The sequence below is a fragment of the Pleurodeles waltl genome, chromosome 9 (assembly GCF_031143425.1).
Source record: "Pleurodeles waltl isolate 20211129_DDA chromosome 9, aPleWal1.hap1.20221129, whole genome shotgun sequence".
NCBI classification, from domain to species: domain Eukaryota; kingdom Metazoa; phylum Chordata; class Amphibia; order Caudata; family Salamandridae; genus Pleurodeles; species Pleurodeles waltl.
In genome coordinates, this window is record NC_090448.1 from 473,324,995 (window position 1) to 473,350,502 (window position 25,508).

General features: G+C 46.7%; 1 protein-coding gene across 2 annotated transcripts in view; it reads right to left on the bottom strand.

Moving 5' to 3' along the window:
* The window catches only part of RCOR1 (REST corepressor 1), a 666,190-nt gene that overhangs the window by 495,874 nt on the left and 144,808 nt on the right, over nucleotides 1-25,508 (bottom strand). For both annotated transcript variants that reach the window (XM_069207302.1, XM_069207303.1), the window contains exon 6: nucleotides 19,700-19,818. In XM_069207302.1, coding sequence (XP_069063403.1) covers nucleotides 19,700-19,818 — 119 coding nt within the window. The remainder of the gene's footprint in view (nucleotides 1-19,699; nucleotides 19,819-25,508) is intronic.

The window sequence follows — 25,508 nt, forward strand, 5'->3', positions numbered from 1 at the left end:
CAATTGGGGATTGACTGGACTCTCTGCACGGTGTACTTCTTTTTGTAATGCACTTTCCTATTGCCACTTATGCAGCCTTTTAGAAGGGTTTGGCCAGGTTTGCTTACAGGCTGGAACCTGATCTTTTGATGAAAAGGCACCTATAAGAATAAAAGAAGAGAAAGTTGAATGGGTGCTGAAATGTGATTTAGGAGATATGGTTGTGGACTCCAGGTGGTGTAAGATTGGCCAGCCGTGCCTCTTTCAGGCCATCTCTGCTTTGTCTAGGATTCAAGTTTGAGTGCCTTGTTAGTGAATTTATTTAAGGTGGTTAAGTCCCTTACTTTAGCCAAGTTTAGATTGTTTAATGCTTGCTGAACTACAGTTGGGCAGTAATTTGTATGTTTGGGCTGAGTCTCCATTTCCTACCAGCACAGAGCAGCCAATGACTGATGGTGCGAATCTAAGCTTCTATCACAGTTTGATCATTCCTCCCATCCTGATCGGAGCTTGGTAAAATAAACCAAACTCCAGTCTCACCTCTGGTTGTGAGATGTGTTGCGCGAGGCGAAAGATGCATTTTAACAAAGCAGTTTGAAGCTGGTTTAGGGTGGTTGCATTACATACCTTTAATAGTTCAGAGCCATAGGTGAGTGAAGGGAGGAATTTGCCTCATAATCTGAACTAAGTAGTGCTGTGATGAGCTTCCGATCTTTTTGTTTTTTTGCATTAAGTTAAAAGCAAATCGTAGTTTTTTGGCCAGAGATCTCCTTTGAAGTAGATACTCCTTGAATGATAGTCTGTCATTCAGTGCAACACAGGTATGTGTAAGATTTGGCCAGATCTAGGTTATTGCCGGCTGCTTTCCACTTAAGCGCTTGGATTTGCTGAGAAATAGATCACTTTTGTTATGTCATAATTAAGTTCCAGTCCCAGTGTTTCGATGTGTTCAACCAATTTGGTGATTATGTGCTGGAGACTGATCAGGGTCTGGCAGAGTAAAACAATGTCATCTGAATATTGTAAACATCACATTGGTTCGCTCGCTAGTTGGCGGGGGGGACACCTTAACCTGACTCCAGTAGCTTCGATGATAGTCCCCAGCTGGCCATCTTTGTCCAGAGGTGACATCTCGGAACACTGCTGAATGCTGCTTTCAGGTCAACAATGCAGCCATAGATATTTGTGCGTTTGCTTTTGACTCTTTTGGTGAGGAGGGTGACTGCACGAAGGTTGGTCACTGTATTCATGCCAGCCCTGAAGCCTATCTGCATTTACGGGATTATCTTTGCTGATGAGGCCCAGGCTTCCAGGTTTGATAATAGGTTGGAGGCAAAGATATTGGATTTGACATCTGTAGGAGCAAATACCTGTAGTTCGCTGGGTCGGTCCGTGAGCCAGATTTGAAGATAGTGTGCAGGACTACCTCTCCAGGATGTCGAGATGGAGGTCGTGAAAAAGGCCTGGTTGAACAGCAGGGTTAGACAGGAGGGCCAGAAGTGTTGATCATGTTTAACCAGGGTATTCGGAAGGCCATTCAGGCCAGAAGCCCGGTCTGATTTCAGTTTCTTAAGGATGATCCACACTTGTGAGTCACTCAGCCATGAGCCTTGTAAAAGTGTTGATGGCAAAGTTTCTGCGCAAATACTTTTAGCATTTAGAGTGGCGGTCCCCGCTGCATTTTCTGAATGATGACTTGTGTGCCCCTGTTAAGTGGGCTATCCATTCCGCTTCTGAGATGCCGAAAAATACTTGCTGTTTTTCATGTTACTTGAATGAATGAGCTTCAACCATACATTTGTCCCATGTGTTTTTTAGGCTGTCCAGATGGCCTTTCTATAGGTTAGCCTTAGAGTTGCTCCTTGCTTCCTTGTAACTTGACTAATCGTTCAGTCTAATTTCCAGAGATTTCAGATCTGGTTTATTTCCTTTTTTTTATTTGTAGGAGTGATGTAGTGAACCAGGCTGCCTCTTTCCTGGTAGTATTGAGACATTGAGTGGAATCAGATGAAGTTTGCAGTGAGTGCCGCTATGGAATGTGACCGTGATAAACACCACGTGGGGGCTAGGTTGGGCTACAGATGTAGATATGAAGTCCAAGACTGACTTCACCACAGTTCCAATCTAAACTAGGTGCTTCAGATTATAGGAGCTGAATGTCAGAAGCAGGTTATTTGCTTGAGGGGCTCTGAGTGGGCAAGGCAGTAGCTCCACATGCTGGGGGAGATGATCACTCTACTCTGACTGTTAGAACTATTCCCTATGATCACCCATTACAGTATAGGTCTACGAATATATAGACCTGGATTGAGTTGGTTTAATTCAATATCCTGGTAAAAGCTGCTGGTTGATCTTGGGAAGGCGGCCGTTAATGAGAAAAGGCTGATGTTGTCAAGGACCATGGCACACGCTTTGCCAGGGTGACTGGCATAGTGAAGTCGCCTGATAAGACCAGCAGGTTTGGGGGGGAAGTGTATTGTAGGGATTTGAGTACTGCCGTTAATGATTCTGACTTTTCTGCTTTACTCTTCTGATTTGGGTGAATATATAAGTTACAGATTAAAAGGCTGAAACAGCCAAACCTGGGCGTGGCTTATCTGTCTCTCCGCCACCCGCTGTACACAGCAGCCACAGTGCCCTTCCTGCCGCAGCTGTTGCCCCATACAGCTCTCCCCTCACTGCCGGGAGGTTGCTGGTGCCTAACGGACCCCTTAGCACTCTGCCCCTGCCACCAAAGAAGGTGCATTGAGCAGATGGCTTCCGGAGAGGTACGTCAAGTTGGTGTAGTTGGGCCACGCTGACTAGAGCGCACAGAGAGACACCAGCAGACGGAGGGGTCGGGAGTCCCACACAAAGCCAGGCCTGCTGTGAGTGATACTCCCAACATCTCTCCGCGACAATCTGACATGTCCCCGCTGTGGCTCCGACTCATCGGTCCAGCTGAACTCCTCATGGTGGCTACCTGGCATGAAAAGAGGCAGAGGGCACCAGCCCCCTAAAACACTACAAGGGGCCTATCTCCATCCTAGTGGATGCTAATAAGCCCTTAGGCCCCAAAGATTTGCAAGATGCGGGGCCCGACTACCAAGTTAAAGCAGCCTCTTGACATCCGCCCAGAACCTGATGGCCTAACACTACATGCCAGCACACACACACAGCCGACATAATTCACTTAGTGCATGCCTGAACTCATCACCAGCCTGTAATCAGAGAAAGAAGGCCAACGCGATCCCTGCTGACTTTAAGAGATGTTTACGAGACCCACTGGGGGCCAAATAGGGGATGGCTTCTCCACCAGAGAATCTGACTGTACCCAATATGGACAGCCTGATGACTCAGGCCTTCTCGGAGTCCCTGTTCTGCTCCTTCCGCGACGATCTACAAGCGTCAAGAAAGACCTCTCAGCTGACATGCAGGACATACGTCAAGAGTTGGACAACATCGGTGAGAGGGTCTCGCACTAGAAGACAAGGACGACACCTGCAGTGAGGAAATAGAAAGGGTCCAGCAAGAAATACTTCAGCTCCAGGACCAACAACTGGATTTACAAGCTCATACAGAGAACTTGGAGAACTGCTCTAAAAGGAATAATATCCATATCAGGGGCATCCCCACCGACGCTGAGGGGTCTGACCTCCATGAATACATCATACCCCTCTTCCAGCAAGTACTAAGTGACAGACCTGATACAGGAATAAAACTAAATAGGCCTCCCAGGGTTGGCTCTCCGCGACCGGCAAGAACCCCTCCTCTGTGGACATCCTGGTGTGCCTGCATGATTTTCAGCAGAAGGAAGGCATCCTGCTAAGGCATGAGCCTTACACCCACTCCAATTCAGAGGCCACATTCCACAGCTTTTCCAAGATCTTGCCGCATCACACTGCAGAAGTGACATGCTTTCTGTCCAATCAGGTCTCATCTTCGGAACCTGGGTGCCTCCCACTCCGGGGGCCACCCCTTTTAAATTGTCTTTTGACTCAACGAAAAACTACATCAGATCCGCTCCATCCAAGAGGCTTGTCTTATACTGGACATCCAAGAGGCTCTCACAGATGACCGCTCAAACAGCCCAAGGAGCCAGCTGTCGTAAAATCGGCACCAGAGACACCACCTTAATCGAACTGCTAGGGTGGTTCCTCCAGATCCAACAACGCAGTTAGGGAGTCCAGAACAGCCTGTCTTTCTAACAAGGGACACAGACAAAGTAGACGCCACCTAAAATTAGGCCCTTGTCTTCTCTTTTGCCTCGTGGGGGAAGGGCACAATGGGGCGGGTGGGCTAGGGGACTCTTCCCTTTGATACCGTCGGACCAACGGCACACTTGGGATGGACACTTCTTTGCCTACAATCACCCTCCTCGGTTACGCATTACTCAACGTTTCCATAGCTACTGGATTTTTATGTGTTTAATGATCAAACATTTTTTCTATTGTTTGGGGAGGGTTTTTTTTTTTTTTTGTTAACCCTGGTGCCTCCACCGGCTACAGTTCTTCCCCACGTCTTACTTGTTCAGACACTACACACAGGGTGGACGTCCAACAAATTCCTGGGGCAGACCCCGAGGCACCGTAGGGGGCTCCCTCAATGCTTGCACTATCCACTAAGGTGCAAAGGATCTTAAAATCCTTAGTCTTAATGCCCGGGCCTCAATAATCCTTTAAAGAGGTTAACTGTTCTATCCCTCCTTGAGCAATCAGAGTGCAATATCGGTCTCCTACAAGAAATACACTTACTTACTAAAGATATCCATAAAATGCACTCCTGCCGGTCCCCACGACAGTATTGGTCCTACAATCCTGCTAATATAGGAGGGGTGACCTTACTTTTTTCCTGCAGATTCCAGGGAGCCGTCCTCTCCTCAATAGCTGAAGTGAAGGGGCAGCTGTTGCCACTCAGGTTTACGATAGGCCCTTTCTACTTCACAATAGCGAACATTTATGCCCCCAGCATGCATCAAGAGACCTTCATACTGAATTCTCTAGCCGCAGTGCTTTAAACGCCAGACACAGCTATACTAGTCAGTGGGGACCTAAACCTGGTAATGAACTCCGACATGGACAGATCCAGCCAATGATCAGACCAAGCAGGGGTCTTCTCAGAGGCAGGGGAATCGACTAGAGAACTGTGGCCTTCAAGACACCTGGCGGCACTGTCACCCTACTTCAAGGGATTACATATACTAAGCGCCCTTGCACACCACCTTAACCCTTTAATGCTCAAATCAATTGATCTGGATTCATCCCCTCCCATCAATGCAGTGACAATACCAAGCGTCTTCTGCATCCTATCGATAACACTCATCAGTCACATAGGGAAGCACTCCTTCTGTCTTGATGCGAAGAAGGCGTTTGATCGTGTACACTGGTCCTACCTCTTCGAAACACTATGCAGCTTCGGGATCAAAAAACGCTTTTGAAGATAGGTCTAAAGCATGTAACGCGCCCCAAAAGCCTCCGCCAGAGTCAATGGTGTCTCCTCCTCGCCCTTTCCTATTCAAAGAGGGACGCGTCAGGGCTGCCCCTTGTCCCTGCCCGTTTGCGCTGTACATGGAGCCCTATGACCAGAGAATATGATAGAATCCAGAAATCGCCAGGATCCCTTTGGGGAAGGCAGCATCTCATTAGCCTATTCGCGGACAATGTCATCCTTTCATCTCAAATTTCATGACCTTCCTTCCCACACTAATGGTTAAGCTCCAACAATTCGGCCAGGTTTCGAGCTTCAAGGTCAATCTTCAGAAATCCCAGATCCGGAACCTTGTGGTCGATCCTGACCACGAACATATTTTGTATCACTTTGGCCCATTCCATTCCTGATACTGTGACGGCCAACTACTCTTGCTTACAGGCACATATTCTAAAAGATCTGGACACGTGTTCACGCCTCCACCTTTCCTGGATGGGTAGGACATAGGGGGTCAAAAGGGCTATACTAAAGCACATCCTTTTCCTCTTTCAAGCACTACCCTTGACCCCCACTTCTGGGAACAATTCGGTCCCTCCAACTTGAGATCAATAGGTTTGTTAAGACACCCCGTGTGCAACAACACTTGCTAGCCCATCCCAAAACGTCATGCAGACTCGCAGTCCCACAGCTGCTTCGCTATTACCAGGCAACCCAGCTTTGGTACATGATAGAATGGAACCTCTCATTGACGGAGAAGCATTGGACCTTTGTGGACTAATCTATTGCCGGCTCCTATATTTGGAAAGAAATGTGGATCCCACGCAAGCATAGGGTTTTTCCTTCCCCCATGACACACATCCTAGCTAATCCTGACTTTATCCCTGGGATGCAACCCAAACAATTCAGCCTCCGACGGGAGGGTGGCTGTGAGCGGATCGGCAGCTTCTTTGGTACCCAAGGGCTCATCCCCTCTGACCAACTGAAGATTGACTATTGCTGACTACGTACACTACCTCAAAGTCTGCTACTGGTGACATCGTCAGGGACTCGCTCTGGAGCAAGTAGGCTGCTATCCTACTTCAAAAAGTGTCTCCTACTCAAACAAGATGACAAACACCCTGTCTCCAAACTATATACGTTCCTAACACGAGGACAGCCCACCCAAGACGAAGGGACCGCTCCGATGGGAGGCAGAACTGGGTAGAACACTGACAACCCGGGAATGGAGGGGCAATTTCTACAGGATCCATCACACTACATACAATATAGAGCTGGCACCGAATCCGAGTACAAAATTGTTACTTATTGATACTTCACCCCCACCTTGCTTCCGCAGTTGGAATGCATCAGGCTCCCTGGAATGCTGGCAGGACTGTCCTGCCACTGGAACCCTAGTACACCTCCTATGGCACTATCTGAAGCCAACATGACACTGCGAGCAGAGGTCCTAGACAATACTGACACAGCCTTTAATACATCCATCCTTCGCTTCCCCACCTTTACGCTCCTTGGCCTCCCCAACCCCTTTACATATGCCCTACGCTCTATTCAAGGGAGACGTATGGCCCTGGCCTTAGCAGTGGCTCAGCAGGTCATCCTCTCTCTCTGGGGCATTGTAAGATACCGACCCACACTTCCTGGCTACATAAACTCTGGTTTATACTAGGGATGGAGAAGTTAGCTATGTCTACTGAAACAAATGGCGTTACGTATGCTGAATTATAGGCCCCCTTCATAAACATCTTCTTTTCTGAGTTATGCAAACACTTGCCCTACCTATTTGAAACTTCTGCAGATGATTCCTGACCGGACCGCTGACTGAATCATCACCTCACTAGCGCACCACACGGTATAGGCCACTCGACATATTGCCACCAGGGTATGAGGCTGGCTGGATAGGGATTATTATGTTCTTTCCCTTTTTCTTCCCTCTCCTTACACAACTTCAGACTTTCGACGGCACATGTGGCTATTTGGCCTCCAATATATCCTTAATTGTAAGACATTTTACTTGCTCATTTGCGGTCTGCCCGTGGGTTGTACGTTAATCGCTAAGTAACTTTGACATATTTTAAAAATAGAGAGAGAATTGTCCCATAAGAGGCTGAAATCACTGTGTGAAGTTAATGTTGGCGGGGTGGAGGACCTGGTCTGGTAGTTCAGGCCGGACTGTTCCCAAGGAGAACAGGGTCAAGACTGATTTTCATACATCTGGGTCCAAAGTGGGGTGGCATGGTGAGTAAAAGAAAGATGGAGTATTATCAGATCTGTGACCGGGGGTGAGTGTTTCAAAAGTTTCAGCAGCCCATACATCATCATTTTGTGTTGCTAAAGTCGCCCTCAGTGGCCAGGGTACACCAAGACGTGGGTCCATTGCTCACTGTCCCACTGGATTCTAGGTAGCCTGGCAGATGAGGTGACACCCCGAAACCAGTCTCAGGATGCTAGTTTCCGGTTCAAGGAGGACCTGGTCTGGCAGTTCGGACTGGACTGTTTCCACGGGGAACAGGGTCAAGACTGATTTGCACATGCCTGGGTCCAAACTGGGGTGGCATGGTGAGCAAAAGAACGACAGATTAAACCCAGATCTGTGACTGGGGGTGAGTGTTTGCATTTTTTTAGCACTCCATTCATCATCCTTTGGTTGGGTTGAGAGTTTAATATATTGTGACCATGTTAAACCCAGGATGATTTGTTCTTGGGGCCACTGAAGATGAATTCCAATGTATGTGCAAAGATCATGTGTAGCTCTACCTGCCTTAGATGTTTTTTTTCTCACTTCTAAGTGGAATTCCTTGAAGCCTGTTATTGTAGTCTGCTTTTCCACCCAAGTTTCCTGTAAAAGCAGACTATTAAAATTTTGAAGGTGGGTAGTGAAATCATTCTCACCCACCTTGCTACTGAGGCCATTCACGTTCCAGGAGCACAATGTTATGGGACGATAGCAGTTACTACTTTCTCTACAGTTTTGCATTCATGCTTCCCCTTTTGCCTCCTACAGCAGGGCCCTGCAATGGTCACAAGGAAACTTGACTCATAATTAGGGGCTCCTGGCAAGGCGGTTGCCTGAATGCTTAGATTCTGTGACATTTAGAATGATTGGTCTCTGGGGCCAATTGCCCCCCTGTGCACCCCATCAGTGGGTGTGCCACCCTTCTGTAATTGTCTCTGCTGTGGCAGAAAGAGGCTGGGATAGAGCTCCAAGTTAGGCCTTCTTCATTCAATGCCCCATTTAGAGAAGCTCTCCTCATGCTGCCGTACTTCTGTGGCTGCCCTCGAAATAATCCAAGTAACAACTGTGATTTCGCTAACAGCGATGGATGGCTTGGGCTTGAACTAAACTATACACCTTCAATATGATCAGTCTGTAAATGTCTGAGGTTGCCTAGAGCCCAAGTCAGTTTTAAAATGGCATTCTTATTTAAAATGTCATACCATCCCCTGGTCCTATAACGTGGAATAGCATTCTGAACTTCTGATTGAGAAGGCATGATAGTGGATAAGAAGGGGGCAAGTATTGGAAGGGACATACATAGCCCTGCCAGACAGGTTCTGCTGGTGTGGCTGAGGAGGAGGGGTACTCTTGCTGCCATCCACGATGGCTCCTCCGCAAAGAGATGATCACCTACCTGGCCTCAACTTCATTTATCTCCCTGCCTTTGGTGATGGGGAAGGGGGTGGGGGGTGTGGGTATGGGGGGAAATCAGGGTTCTCTGCTTGGACGAAGAGGTCAACCACCAGGCTCTCTGGGGAGGAGGGGGGGGGGGGATGTGTCAAAACCTTTGGGACCCCAGGCACCAAGCAATGGCATTGGGAAACCTTGAGGATCCCAAATGGGCAGAAGGTAACCTGCCCCATACCACCAAGGTGTGGTCCAGCAAGGTTTAATTGGAGGAGTGCAAAGGTTCCAAGATCACTGTGAATAAGTTGGACGTGTTATATTCCAAAGGTAATGGTGTTCTATTCCAAAGGCAATGGTAGCCACATACTTGCGGAGCCTTGAACATGGATATCATGAATGGGGCAACTTCCTAAGTGGAAGGCTCTGATGGGTGAGGGGGATGGGTTGGCTTGTCTCAATGTGATGGACCAAGTCTGCCATCTGAAAAAGGTCAGACTGTGCCAAACAGCTCCTAAAGCATGCCAAAATAATTGCTGTCTGTAAGGAGTGTTGTCTAGTATTTGCTGTGCTCTGCGCCTGTACATGAATGGTCTTAGTATTTATACAGTCAGTCAAGGCATGCAACAAATCCAAAGACTGCACCGGTGGTAATGGCATGAAAATTGGCAAGGCCTTTAGTGGGGTGGGGCCAGAGGAGTTTAGATAGTTTTAGGTGAACAGCATCATGAGGAGTCCAATTGGGAGTCGACCAGCACAGAGGTTGGAGTTGCCATCTGGTGCCCTGAAATGCACTTGAGGTGCTGGGTGGAGTTCCTTTGAAAGAGGACCAGCATCATCTAGGTGAAGACCCGGATGTTCATGGAGCAGCGCCATTGGCTGTAAAAGTTAGAATAAGATTAGAAAGTTCCATGAGCAGACTGTATGAGTAGTCAAAATTTTAGCTCTAAAGTAAAGATCTGACTGGTATCAGGGACGGAAGCCCGCCCCCACCCCCAACCCCCCCCCACTATGAAATCTACACCAAGAGAGACCTCGGGAACACAAAGGAACCTTCCTGTGCGTCCTTCTGAAGACCCTCCTACCCAAGGAAGGAGGATTTACATAACAAAGGGGAGTAATAGGGGAACCAGGTATGACAACTGGAACAACATCACTTATCCCAGACCTCACACCCGTCCTGCCTTAGAATCCTGCTCTTTGATAGGTTGGTCTGCATGCAGCTGAATTTCACGTGTTACACTGACAAGGAGACATTATTCTGACTCAGTCTGTCAAATGACTGGCCTCACTGAAAGCCTCAACTCAGCTGCAGCATGGGTTGTGCCAACCTAAGGGACCCCTCACCTAACATGCACACTGCCATGGCAGATTGTGTGTGCTGGTGGGGAGAAAAAGGTGAAGTCGACATGTCATCCACCCTCAGGGTGCCATGCACACAAAACACTGCCTGTGGCACAGGTAAGTCACCGCTCTAGCAGGCCTTAACGCCCTAAGGTAGGGTGCACTATACCACAGGTGAGGGCATAGCTGCATGAGCAATATGCCCCTACAGTGTCTAAGCCCATTCTTAGACATAAGTACAGTGTGGCCGTATTAAGTATATGGTCTGGGAGTGTGTCAAAACGAACTCCACAGTTCCATAATGGCTACACTGAATACTGGGAAATTTGGTATCAAACTTCTCAGAATAATAAACCCACATTGATGCCAGTGTGGGATTTATGAAAACTGCACACATATTAGAGATGCCCTCTGTATTTTACCCAATCCTTCTTAGAGATGCCCTCTGTATTTTAACCAATCCTTCAGTGTAGGACTGACTGGTCTGTGCCAGCCTGCTACTGTGAGAAGGGTTTCTGACCCCTTGGGGTGAGAGCCTTTCTGCTCTCTGGGGCCAGAAACAAAGCTAGCGCTGGGTGGAGGTGCTTCACACCTCCCCCCTGCAGGAACTCTAACACCTAGCAGTGAGCCTCAAAGGCTCAGGCTTCGTGTTACAATGCCCCAGGGCACTCCAGCTAGTGGAGATGCCCAGACAAAGCCCCACTTTTGGCAGCAAGTCCAGAGGAGATAGCGAGAAAAACAAGGAGGAGTCACCCCCTCAGTCAAGACCACCCCTAAGGTGTCCAGAGCTGAAGGGACCCCCTCCTTGAGAAACCCTCCATCTTGCTTTGGAGAATTAGGGCCAATAGGGATGTGCCCCTCTCCCCAGAGGGAGTGGGCACAAGGAGGGTGTGGCCACCCTCAGGGACAGTAGCCATCGGCCACTGTTCTCTAACCCTAACACACCCCTAAATTTAGAATTTAGGGGCGACCCTGAACCCAGGACTTCGGATTCTTGACGACCTACAAAGAAGGACTGCCTAGCTGAAAAACCCAGCAGAGAAGAAGGAAGATGACAACTGCTTTGGCCCCAGCCCTACCGGCCGTTCTCTAAATTCAAAGAACCTGCACCAGCGACACATCCTGCTTTCCCAGCAACCTCTGCCGACTCAGAGGACTGCCCTGCAACTACAAAGGATCAAGACCTCCCGTGGACAGCGGACCTGTCCAACCAAAGAAAGAAGAAACCATCTTTAAAGGGACTCTCACCTCACTGAAGAAGCGTGAGTCCTCACCACTCTGCACTCGACGCTCCTGGCCCGAGTCCAGAGAAACCAACGACCCAGAGAGGACCCCCAGGTGACTCAGACGACACTGTGTCCACCCAGGGCTGACCTCTCTGCACCCCTACGATGACGCCTGCAGAGGGAATCTGGAGGGACCGTCTCTCCCCCCCCAACTGACTGCCCGGGACGAAGATATCCGACGCCTGGAGAAGCACTGCACCTGCAGCCCCCAGGCCCATGAGAATCCAACCACCAGTGCAGCAGTGACCAGCAGACAGCCCTCACCCTTGCCTAGTCGGTGGCTGGCCCGAGAAGTCCCCCTGTGCCCTGCCTGAACGTCTGAGTGACCCCCCCGGGTCCCTCCATAGAATCCTATTGCAAACCAGACACCCTGTTTGCTACTGCGCCTGGCCGCCCCTGTGTCGCTGAGGGTGTGTTTTGTGTGCCTACTGGGGGCCCACCCAGTGCTCTACTAAACTCCTCTGGTCTGCCCCCTGAGGACTTGGGTACTTACCTGCCAGCAGACCGGAACCGGAGCACCCCCTGTCTCCATAGGCACCATGTTATTTTGGCTCCTCTTTGACCTCTGCACCTTACCAGCCCTGTGTTGTTGGTGCTGGGTGTTTGGGGTTGACTTCAACCCCCAACAGTGGGCTATCTATGCCCCGGAGACTGAACTTTTAAGTGCTTTGCTTACCGTATTAATCACACTGTAATTACCTCCCCCAGGAACTGTTGAGATTTGCACAGTGTCCACTCTTAACATATCTTATTGCCATTTTATGAAAAACTGTGTACATTACTGTTTTGGGTCAAAGTTCTAACCTTACATTTAATGTACTTACCTGCAATTTGAATTTTGTGGTTCTAAAATAAAGAAAATATTTTTCTATTTAAAAACCTATTGGTCTGGAGTTAAGTCTTTGAGTGTGTGTTGTCATTTATTGCCTGTGTGTGTACAACAAATGCTTAACACTACCCTCTGATAAGCCTAACTGCTCAACTAAACTACCACAAATAGAGCATTAGTATCATCTATTATTGCCTCCGTCAAGCCTCTCGGGGAACCCCTGCACTCTGTGCACACTATATCTAATTTTGATACAGTATACACAGAGCCAGCTTCCTACAGCATGGAAAAAAGTGCGATGGTGTGGCCCCTGGTACAACTAGGTGATTTCAAGGCCATGGTGGTTTCCGGAGCAAGGATGCCGTGGAACTGCCTGGCTGCACAGGAAAACTACTTAATGTTTCTGGTTCCAGTCTAGCACCTGTAGGGATTCAAGAAGTGAGGAGTTTTAAGGGGAATTAGCCATCAGAAGGTGAGATTCCTGGCATTAGCCAGTTCAAGATGGCACGAACGTTTTTAGAAAAGGCCTTTGCACTTACCCTTTCTCGTTTGTTCCAGTCGTATGTCATATACTCTGTCTGAAACAGAACTGGTCTTCAATTCTGCCAGGAAGGAGGTTAAGACTAGGTGCACCTGTCCCATTTTCAGTAGGCTGTTCAAATATCCCAGGACTGTATCTCCAGTATTTGAAGATCTCTGAAGTGAACTCCACATGCACAGAGGGAACTATTAAGTGGTTGAAGGAAAAAAGCTCCTTTTAGAACAATACTTCTTCAGGTAGCTTTCTCCTACAAGTGGCTACAAGAGCAAACAAGCAGTCAAATTGTCAACTTAGCACTGCTACAGAGGTTTTGAGTAATCCATCATTGTTAACTGCCAATAAACCCAAATGAAGAAATCGAAATCTAATGTCTCCTTACAGGATGTATGCACTCTTACCATGCATGCAACCAAGATGGTTCTGAAAATATATATTTTTTAAATTGTAATCAATGGTACTACCTAGTGCACAAGGACTAATGGGATTTCAACAAACATGAGCAAGATGGGGTTCAGTTTCTGCAAACTATCCGACAGAACAAGAATGGCTTTAATATTCAATGTTGCGAAACAAGCAACCTAAGTAGGACAAATAAAGAACAGGCAACGTTTGGTAAAATAGAAAAAGAATTGATGTTTCAAAAAAATATCTGGACTTAGGGTCCCATGTAGCCAATTAATGGACATGAGAGAAGCAGATTCCAATACACAGATCAGTGGAAAGAATTGTCAATGCACGTTTATATGCCGGGCATGGGGTGCAGGTACGACTTCAACATGTCTGGTACCAACATGTTAATCTTGAGAATTTTGGTGTGAAACAATTTTGCCTGCAACAAACCTGATGACAATTATTTAACCATAAAAGTTTATGACCAGAAGCCAAAAAGTTAAGGAAAATGTTACTTACCCAGTAGACATCTGTTCGTGGAATGCAGCGCTGTAGATGCACATTCTTTGCATAAGTCCGCCATCTAGTGTTGGGTCCTGAGTCTTGCAAGTTGTTTTTTTTCTAAGAATCTTCTTGAGTCACAAGAACGATTGACTCCTCCTCTCAGTAATAGTGCGCATAGGCATCTAGTCCTTTGTTAGAATTTTTTCACCGCAGGCGGGTGAGGTAAGGAGTATGTATAAAGAGTAAGAGATGTACATGCAATGTATTTACATATATACAAAATGTATACAAGAATGTTACTAAAAAGTCCACAGGATTCAGGGGAGGAGGGAGATCGCATTTTAATCAACAGCACTACATGCCAAGAACAGATGTCTACTGGGTGAGTAACATTTTCCGTTTGATGGCATGTGTGGCCATAGATAATTTGCATAGACTGTAAAGCAGCCCCCTCCAGTAAAGCGGTGGCTAGCCTGTAGGAGAGTTTGAGTGCCTTGATACAGTGTCCTAATCACAGCTTGACCAACATTAGCTTGTTGCTGTGCTAAAACATCTACACAACAGTGTTTAGTAAATGTATGTGGTGCAGACCAAGTAGCAACTTTGCAAATGTCGGCTATGGGAATGTTACCTAAATAAGCCGTAGAGGTACCCTTACTTTCTAGTGGAATGTGCCCTAGGAGTAATAGGCAACTGTCTTTTAGCTTTAAGATAACAAGTTTGAGTACACTTGACTATCCATCTGGCTATACCGTTTTTTGAAATGGGATTGCCTTTGTGAGGCATGGTGAACACTTCAAAAACCTGTATGGATTTACTAAACTGCTTAGTTCTATCAATATGATACATAAGAGCTCTTTTAACGTCAAGTGTGTGAAGAGTTCTCTCTGCAACTGAGGCTGGTGGTGTGAAAAAACAGGTAACTCAATTGAATGATTAATATGAAATGGTGAAACCACTTTTGGAAGGAATTTAGGATTTGTCCTAAGAACTACTTTATCCTAATGTAATCAAAAGAATGGTTCTTCTAAAGTTAGAGCCTGTATTTCACTCACATGCCTTAAAGAAGTGTAGCTACCAAGAAGATTACCTTCCAGGAAAGGTACTGCAAAGAACAAGAATGCATAGGTTCAAAAGGTGGACCCATGAGCCTAGTGAGGACAATATTTAAGTTCAATCTTGGGACTGGGGGAGTCCTGGGTGGGATGACACTTTTGAGATCTTTCTTAAAGGCTTTAAAAACAGGAATCCTGAACAACAAGGTATGCTGTCTGTTCTGAAGGTAAGCAACTATAGCTGTCACATGATGTTTAATAGATGAGTATGCTAAGTGTGCTTTTTGTAAAAGTAACAAGTAACAAACAATGTCTGGAACTTGAATGAGTCAATGAGTTTAGGTTGACAATAGCAAACAAAATGCTTCAATTTTGCAGCATATTGTCTAGTTGTAGGTTTATATGCTTCCCTAAGAATTCCCATACTTTCAGAGGGGAGATTCAAGTAACCAAATTCTATGACCTCAGGAGCCATATCACAAGATTGAGCGTCCTGGGATCTGGATGTCTGATTTGCCTGAGTTTGAGTGAGAAGGTCTGTCCCTTTGGGGAGTTCTCGTGAGGAACCACCAACAGATCCGGCAAGGTTGTGAACCAAGGATGACGTGCCCATGTGGGAGCTACAATGAACAAAGGTTATATATGCTTGTCTCATTTTATGAGCAAGAGACGGAATGAGTGGAAGAGGTGGAAAAGCATAAGCAAATATCCCTGACCAATTTATCCCACAGAGCATTGCCTTTGGACAGAGTGTGGGTATCTGGACGCAAAGTTTTGGTATTTTGCATTTTCTGCAGTGGCGAAGAGATCTATTTCTGGTGTTCCCCACCTTTGAAAGTACTGATTAAGTCCTTGGGGTTGAAGTTCCCATTCGTTGACTTGTTGCTGCATCCTCCTGAGGATGTCGGCAAACTGGTTGTCCATGCCAGGGAGATACTCTAAGGCCAGTAAGTGAATGTGGTGGTGAATTGCCCATTTCCACATTGTCTGAGCAAGTAGGGACAGCTGAGAAGACCATGCACCCCTGCTGTTTCTGCAGATACTACATAGCTGTCATGCTGTCTGTGTGGACTAGACCCACTTTGTGAGAGTTGAGGTAGAAAAGCTTTGAATGCTAGAAAGACTGCCTGTAACTCCGAATAGCTGATGTGAGAAGTTTGTTGAACTGAATCCCATAACTCTTGTATTGTGAGGTTGAGATGTGCTCCCCAACCTGTCTGTGAAGCATCCATATTCAGAATGATCTGAGATACAGGATCTTGACAGGGTCGTCCCTTAGGAAGGTTGGTGGGGTTCCACCATTGCAGAGATGGGTGAGTCTGGTGATCCAACACCACTAGATCCTGAAGATGACCCTGTGACTGACCACTGACGAGACCGACACTGCTGTAATGGACGCATGTGCAGTCTGGCATGGGGAACACCGGCAACACTGAACACCATCATCTCTAATAACTGCATCACCGTTCTTACTGTGCAAGATTGGTTTTGTTGTAGCTGTGGGAGGAAAGTCTGAAAAGCTTGAATTTGAGCAGGGTTTGGATTTACCAAAGCAGCTTGAGTATTGAGGACTGCTCCCAAATAGGGCTGTACATGTAGAGGTTGAAGGAGTGATTTTAGAAAGTTGATTGAGAACCCTAGAGTGTGGAGAAGTTCTACCGTGATTTGAGTATGACTTCTGACACTGGTTCATCAAAACCAGTTACATCCAGCAATCATCCAAGTAGGTGAATACATGTTTGTGTTGCCTTCTGGGAAATACTGAAGCCCCTGCAAGACACTTTTTGAAGACCCTGGGAGCAGTGGTCACCCCAAATGGTAAGACTTTGAACTGATAATGTTTCACCGCAATGAGAAATCTTACTTATTTGTGACATGCTGGGAGAATGGGAATGTGAAAGTATGTGTACTTTAGATCTAGAGCTGTCATGAAGTCACCTTGTTGTAATAGGGGAATGACATCTTTGAGTTACCATATCGAAATGGTCTGAAAGAATGTATAGATTGAGTGATCTGAGATCTAGAATTGGCCTTAGTGACCCATCCTTCTTTGGTACAAGAAAGTATAGGGAATATACTCCTAGAGCTTGTTGTGAGTGGGGAACTGGCTCTATAGACCCTTTGAGAATAAGGGAATGTACCTCTTCTTTTAGAAGAGCAAGATTGTCTTGTTAAAGCCTGTGAGCGTGAGGAGGGATATATGTAAGGGTAGGTAGGAATTCTAGGCAGTAACCAAGTCGGATAATTGATAGAACCCACTGTTCTGTGGTGATATTGGACCATTGTTGGTAAAACCGCCTTAATCTTCCCCTTACTGAAGAGATGTGAATCTGAGGAAGATGTAGAAAGTCACTCGTGTGTATTCAAGGCGGATCCTCTGGAGGTGGACGCCTTACTTCTGCCTTTTTTGTAAGCACCTCAATATGACTCTCTAAAAGGAACATATATGGTAAAAATGGGTGTCTTGTTTAGCTTGTGAAACCTCCTCTGAATATTTGGCGTTGAAAATTACCCCTTTGTGATGTAATGAGTAGGGCCCCCGTAGGCTTTCCTGATTCTGAATCCTTTTTTAGTTTTTCAATAATGGTGACCACCTCCTGGCCAAATAGATGTTCTTTGTCAAAAGGCATGTTTAGAACTGCCTGTTGGAGTTCAGGTTTAAAACCTGAACATCTGAGCTAAGCATGCCTTCCGATAAAGATGCTGGTATTAATACCATGTGCAGCAGTATCAGCTGCGTCGGTGGCACACCTAATTGCATTATTTGAAATAGTTTGGCCCTCAGAAACTATTTATTTTCCCCTTTTGTGGTGCTCCTCTGGGAGATACTGGAGGAGGTCTTCCATTTCATCCCAGTGAGCCCTATCATAGCATACTAGGAGTGCTTGTGAACTGGCAATACGCCAACGATTGGCTGCATTTTTCTGCGGCATCTAGTTTTTTTTTTTTTTACTTTGTCAGAGGGAGGTGCCTCACCTGTTGATTGGCTATTAGCATGTTTCCATTCCGACAATAGAGTGTGAGGAGATATATATATGTATGGGCCGCCTTATATTTCTTGTCAACCCTTGGAGTAATGACTCTAGATCTAACCAGCTCCTTGAAAATGTCTGAGCATGCCTAGTAACGTGGGCAGAAACTGACTTTATGGGTGGTAGTCGGTGTGTCCAAAAGAAAATCTTCCTCAATTAGGTCAGATTGCATTTATACATTATGATATGCAGTTGCCCGTGCTATGACCTGCTGATATGATGTTGCATCTTCAGGGGATGAAGGGCGTGCAGGGTATAAATCGGGGTCATTTGGAAGTATGGGATCTGGATCATATGAATCCCATGAGTCGATATCTTGTGGAATATCCCCCAAGTCATCTCCCTGAGGTGATGGAACGTTGGTATAAAAATTGTGGTAAATAATAGGTGGCGGAGATTGTGGAGGAGTAAGAGGAAGGACAGGAGATTATGGTGGAGAAGGCTGATGTTGAATTGGAGCCTTGTCCTGGTCTCTGGAGACCTTTTTAGGTGGAGGAGCAGTGTCGAAAGTCTCTTGTAGATGGCTTCTTGCTCGGAGCCGAGCACTCAGGTCGAGGGTCTGACTCGATCCCGGGGCTGCATGAGATGTTGTCGAGCCAGAGGTCAATTCCGAAGACGTTTTAGCCTGGCTATTTCGGTGTGGAGCCCAAAGGTGGGGCATCCGGATGTAATTTTCGGATCCTACCATGGCCCGAAGGCAGTGGTGTTCGGACAACCTGTTTTTGGGGCTTTTTTATAGTCTTTATGTCGGAGGCCAGGGATGAAGTACTGCACTGAGGTTAGAGGCTGGCTTTCGATGTCCGACTGAACATCCGACTCAGAATCTTCTATGGAGAAAGACTCTTCGTATGTGATCTGCTTCTGCACATGTTCTTCCTGGACAATATCAGGAGTGTTGTTTGCCGTCTTCGACGCCATCTCCAAACATCGTGATCTTTCATTTCTAGAGAGTCTTTTTGGATCGAAAAGACAGGCATCGCAAGTTTCTTCTCTGCGATCCGGGTACAAACACAGGTTAGACACCAGGTGTAGATCGGTGTGGGAATTTCGAAGGGCATCAAGAGCAAAACAGAAATAGAGTGCATTCCATCAGCACTGCATTTCTCAACGCCATGTGGAGTATTAGCCCCAAGGCAGGCTCTGGTGCCCTGTAGGGTGACTACCCAACCCAGACGAAGAAATTCAGGTTGAGTGTGTTAGAGAAAATGGGATCAAACAATACCAATGCTGAAAGGAAAACTGAAAAGAAGAGTTTGGAATAGACCGAGCCAAGGAATACTGGAGTGAGAGGAATACACGTCTAAACCAGACGGCAGAGAGAAAATAATCTAACAAAGGACTCAATGCCCATGCACACTATCACCAAGAGGAGTCGTCACTAGATCTTGAGATTAGAGAAGATTCTACTAACAAAAACAACTTGCAACACTCCGGACCAAACACTAGATGGCGGACTTATGCAAAGTATGTTTACCTACAGCCACACTGGCCATCGAATATAACTTTCAGAAACATACCAGGCCATGCTTTAAAAAAAAAGAAGAGTGGAGGAGTAATCGGGGTGATTTGGGAGGAATACACATTTCTAAGAACATATTTGCCACAGATGTGAGCAGATGCCAACACTCACCGGCAGAGGTTAGTCTTAAAAAAAAAAAAGAAAAAAAAAAAAGGTCAGGTGCAAAAATCATCTCAGATTGACAAGAAAGCATACCTTTCATCACGTTCCCGTTTTTGCTTTCGAGCATGGCGATCCATCACACTGGTTTTAGTTCTGGTCTTTTTCCAAGAATAGTAAAACTTGACTAAGCTTGCAATTGATTTGTCAGGAAGCTTAGAAAAAAAAAAAAAACACTTTAAACAGGAAAATCTTGAGAAATTAGGATTTCTGTACATTTCTTTAATACTTCATGATTACACCAACTAGTGGTTACACCCTGCCTCAGCCTAAAATAGTGCACCAAGGAACAATCTCAATCTAAGAATGCCTAAGAATGTATTAGCAAATCAAAGAACACACTTGTGTATGTTGTGCCCAGAATTGGCAGATTTTCCCAACGGTGTAACTTGACAGCAAATTAGGCTGATCCATTCACTAAGCCTGTATATTCTCCACTTCCATTTAATGTACGTTTCGAGCTTCTAAAGTAATCGTACAGTCCAAATGCAACATGTAAGCAAAAGTCAGGATAACTATAGCAAGCTACATGCAATTAATTTTCTTCAGTGATGCTCATCAAAATTAACTTCAGTATACAAAACAATCCTTTAAAATACAATTTATTGAAGGATGCCCACTATAATATGTCTCCTCCAGACGCATGAAAAATCCAAGCTATCCTCGGTATCAATAATATCTGACTTTTAACACAAACATAAAACTGAGTGGGCTGAAGCCGAACTGTGAAGTCTCAAAGTTAATAGTCAAACTCCATAGACCAACAATCCACCAATGAACAAAAAGGGGTCTGTAGGAATTTGGCTCTGTATATACTATCTCAAAAGTGAGAGATAGTGTGCACAGAGTCCAAGGGTTCCCCTTAGAGGTTGATAGTGGCGATAACACTAATGCTCTGTTTGTGGTAGTGTGGTCGAGCAGTAGGCTTATCAGAGGGTAGTGTTAAGCATTTGTTGTGTACACACAGGCAATAAATGAGAACACACTCAAAGACTTAACTCCAGGCCAATAGGTTTTTATATAGAAAAATATTTTCTTAATTTATTTTAGAACCACAAGATTCAGAATTCAAGTAAGTACATAAATTGTAAGGTACTTGGCATAGGTAAATATAGAACTTTGAAGTAAAACAGTAATGTACACAGTTTGGCATAAAATGGCAATAAGCTATTTTAAAAGTGGACACAGTGCAAAATTCAACAGTTCCTGGGGAGGGAGGTAAAGGTTAGTTTGTCAGGAAAGTAAAGCACTTATAAGTTCAGTCTCTGGGGCATAGGCAGCCCACTGTTGGGGGTTCAAGTCAACCCCAAACACCCAGCACCAGCAACACATGGCCGGTCAGGCACACAAATTACACCCTCAGCGCCGCAGGGGCGGCCGGGTGCAGTGTGCAAAGAAGGTGGAGGGACCCGGGGGTCACTCTGGTGATGCAGGCAGGGCACAGAGGGGCTTCTCGGGCCAGCCACGGACTGGGCAAAGATGAGGGCCGCTTGCTGGTCACTCCTGCACCAGTAGTAGTTGGTTCCTCTCCGACCTGGGGGGCTGCAGGTGCAGTGCTTCTTCCAGGCGTCTGATTCTTTGTTACCGGGCAATCGCGGTCAGGGGGAAACTCAGGATTCTCTCTGCGGTCGTCTCAGGGTGGACACGGCATGGGAGTAGCCTGGGGGTCTTCCCTGCAGTCTTTGTTTCTCTGGGCACAGGCTGGGGGCGACAGGTGTAGAGTGTTGGGGACTCACGCTTCAGGAGTGAGGTGGGAGTCCCTTTAAAGATGGTTTCTTCTTGGTTGTTTTGGACAGAGCCGCTGTCGACAGGAGTTTCTTGGTCCTTTGGGTTGCAGGGCAGTCCTCTGAGTTGGCAGAGGTCACTGGGCCCGCCGGATGAGTCGCTGTTGCAGGTTCTTTGAATCTGGAGACAGGCAGGTAGGGCTTGGGCAAAAGCAGTTGTCTCCTCCTCCTCTGCAGGATTTTTAGGTCAGCAGTCCTTCTTCTTAGGCTGTCAGGAATCTGATTTCCTGGGTTCAGGGTCACCCCTAAATACTAGTTTTAGGGGTGTGTTTAGGGCTGGAGGACAGTAGCCAATGGCTACTGTCCCGGAGGGTGGCTACACCCTCCTTGTGCCTCCTCCCTTTGGGGAGGGGGACACATACCTAATCCTATTGGGCTAAATCCAATCCTCCAAAGCAAGATGGAGGATTTTCTAAGGAAGGGGTCACCTGAGCTCTGGACACCTTAGGGGCTGTCCTGGCTGGAGGGTGACTCCTCCTTGTTTTTCTCATTGTTTCATATGGACTTGACGCCAAAAGTGGGGGCTGTGACGGGGGGCATCTCCACTAGCTGGAGTGCCCTGGGGCATCGTAACACCAGGCCTGAGCCTTTGATGCTCACCGCCAGGTGTTACAGTTCCTGCAGGGGGAGATGTGAGGCACCTCCACCCAGGACAGGCTTTGTTCCTGTCCACAGAATGCACAAAGGCACTCACCCCATGTGGCCAGAAACTAGTCTGGAAGTGGCAGGCTGGCACAGACCGGTCAGCCTAGCACTAGCAGTTGGGCTGCCATGCAGGGGGCCTCTCTAAGATGCCCTCTGTGTGCATTTCTCAATAAATCCCACACTGGCATCAGTGTGGATTTATTGTGCTGAGAAGTTTGATACCAAACTTCCCAGTATTCAATGTAGCCATTATGGAACTGTGGGGTTCGTGATTGACAAACTCCCAGACCATATACTATTTATGGCTACCCTTCATTTACGATGTCTAAGAATTGGCTCAGACACTGTAGGGACATAGGGCTCATGCAGCTATTCCCTCACCTGTGGTATAGTGCACCCTGCCTTAGGGCTGGAAGGCCAGCTAGAGGGGTGTCTTACCTATGCCACAGGCAGTGGGTCGTGGGCAGGGCACCCTGAGGGGAGTGCCATGTCAACTTAGTCTTTTTCACCCCACCAGCACACGCAAGCTGTGAGACAGTGTGCATGTGCTGAGTGAGGGGTCCCCAGGGTGGCATAATACATGCTGCAGCCCTTAGAGACCTGCCCTAGCCACAGGGCCCTTGGTAGCAGGGGTACCATTTACAAGAGACTTATCTGTGTTCCAGGGCTGTGCCAATTGAGGAGACAAAGGTACAGTTCTAGGAAAAGAACACTGGTGCTGGTTAGCAGGGTCACAGCACACTTTCAATCATAGTTAGCATCAACAAAAGGCAACCGGTTAGGGGGTAACCATGCCAACAGTGGCATTTTCCTACAGGGTCCCAAACCAAGTTAAGTTAAAGTTTAAATATGCAAACTGCTCATTTAAAGCAGTTCAAAGTAGCTAACAGAAATTGGTTAGTCTCTGTCTGATCTGGACATAGCACTGCTTCAGTCGGAGACCAGTTAAGAATCCAAATGACCCTGAGGTTTTGAATTGGAACAGTTGTAATTTTTCAGAGTTGACACATCTACTGGACTGGGGGCACCCGCTGGGATGGTAAAATTAATCACTTCCAACTGGGATCTGGTCTTCAAGTGAAGCAATCAGCCATGACTTTAAACCGCTTGAGAGATTGTTCAAACGTTTTCAGAATCAAGATGGCCAGAACCTGATCCCATGCCAAAGGTAGGAAGGCTCAAGACCTATGTGTTGTTCTGGAAAAGAGCATATGCAGGCAGGGGTACAGAAGATCAGGGATGACTCAGGCTTCCCCGTGATAAAAGCAGCAAAGTATCTACAGCTTCACAAAAAATGCAATTGTTTGGTGTAAGGAATTTTGTGTCTAAGGGGCATACTCACTGTTGAGGCACCCTGCCATGAATATTTGCGGGCAGCAGCACCTTTTGAACATCTTCCAGATGCTCAGATGACGGGTCCTCTTAAAGGACAGGAAAGCCCTTGCTCTCACTCTATGGTCGTAGTTAGGCATTAAAGGATTGATCCAACCTCAAAGGAAAATAGCCACCAAATTCTGGTACTTGGCATTGCATCCATTTAGTGCTGGTGTTAAGATATTCTGATGTACGAGTTAGTGGCTTAAGAGGACTAGTATTTATTCTACTTCAGAGTAAAAGCTAGAAGGCCTGAGCCAATCTAGGTTCTGCTTCTTTTAAATTTTAAAGCGTTCACCCAAATGGAATTTTTAGTTGTGAAAGATGGGAGTCCTTTGCAAATGATAAGTCCACAGTTAACTTTTTACTGGGAACCAAGTACCCCATTGTAGCACTTGACTGAGGCGAGCGAAGCAGAGCAGCTCAAGTACTACTGAGGGGGAAGTGGTGTGGGCTAGTATCCCCAGCACGCATGTACACAACATCACTCAGTAAATCATTTACAGGAAGTGTCTTTTCTTCTAAGATGCAAAAGTACTGTTCTTACACATGCACTATTAAATACTATGCATTAAGTAACACACATGTAGAATCAGACAGATGAAAATACTATTGGGGACACCCCCAAATCATATTACACCCACATGGGTTCTAAACCCTATAATGTCAATACCGCCACCTGTACCAGACGGGACATAACAATATAAGGGACTGCAATTATCATTAAGGCAAGCCTACTGGTTTAGTCAGGGTGTCACGAGATCAGTAAAAGAAGCCATGTTATTTTTCACCACTGCAAAACCAACGATTTCAGCAGGGAAAATCAATTACATTTAGTAATACACTATTTAAGTCAAATGGGTTAATAGCAATATTTCAACAGCTTCAATTACACTTTAAAACTATTCAGGATGAACTTTCAAAGTATTTAAAGAACAAACAATAACAAATGTGTCCGAGTCTTTCTTTTGTTTTGCTCAGGCCACAAATGCAGCCTTAGGACCTACCAATAGGAGTCCCTGTCCTTTAGAGCCCATGTGCGCCAGTATGGGCTCAGAGAGTTTAGATGTTAGGCAAACCCTCTACCGGGGCCTGGGATTCAATCACCTGGGAGTGGAAGGGATATTTTAACAGGCAATCTTGGTTTTTGCGGTGGGGGGGGTCGGGTCAGGGTCGCAGCTCATGGGGTGTTTGCAGCCCCTAATACGTAAAGCGCCCCACCCACCCCTGGATTTTAGCATCCCTGGGGTAATCTGCCAAACCCACTGCTAAGTGCCATATGTTTTGTTCTCTGCCTGCAGCCCAGTCCATATCACAGGCCCTCAAGGGCCAATGATGACTATTTTGGGCTCATTGCACTCCGGGTGGCCAGCCCTAGCCACCAGGAGCCTTTCTCCGGGCCGCCTAAGGGCATAGCTGGATTTTTACTGCTCAATGTGCCAGACCTGTCCACTACCTAGGTTTCTGGTGCTCTCTTATACTTGAGGCAGTTGGAGGGGAGGGGATGCATCTTACACAGCCAATCAACAGCCAGCTGAACTCTCTTCCTCCTACACTCCACGATCTCAGAGCTTCCTGGCTTCTTGAAAGGCATCTGTGTGTAGCAGAGTCAAGAGCCAGTTCATACAAGTGCCAGGAAAACTCTCAAGGATTCCCTAGCATTGCACTGATCCAACTGTTCCACAGGAGGTACAAGGTAAAAAGAGCCTGGCCCTGGCGAACCACATCCTAGTTCTGAAGTGAGCTGAAGTCCATCGCTACAAGGCACCTTCTGGCTTCCCCTTCCAATAAGGCATTCTTTTCTTGTCATTGTTCCCCCCAGATCCAGTGACTTATCTCGCTTCCCGCCCTTGTGCAGGGGTTTTTATGTGGGGGTGAGAAGTTCTAGAATACAGATGCCCCGGCCAATCCTGGGGGAGTCACACCATCACTCCACCCCTGTCCCAACTCTCCTGTACAACACTGTGGGACAATCTTATATGGCAATTTAAAGTAGCCTGTGTAAAGAGCTTCCCTGAGACCCTCTGCTCTGTGTCTAGCAG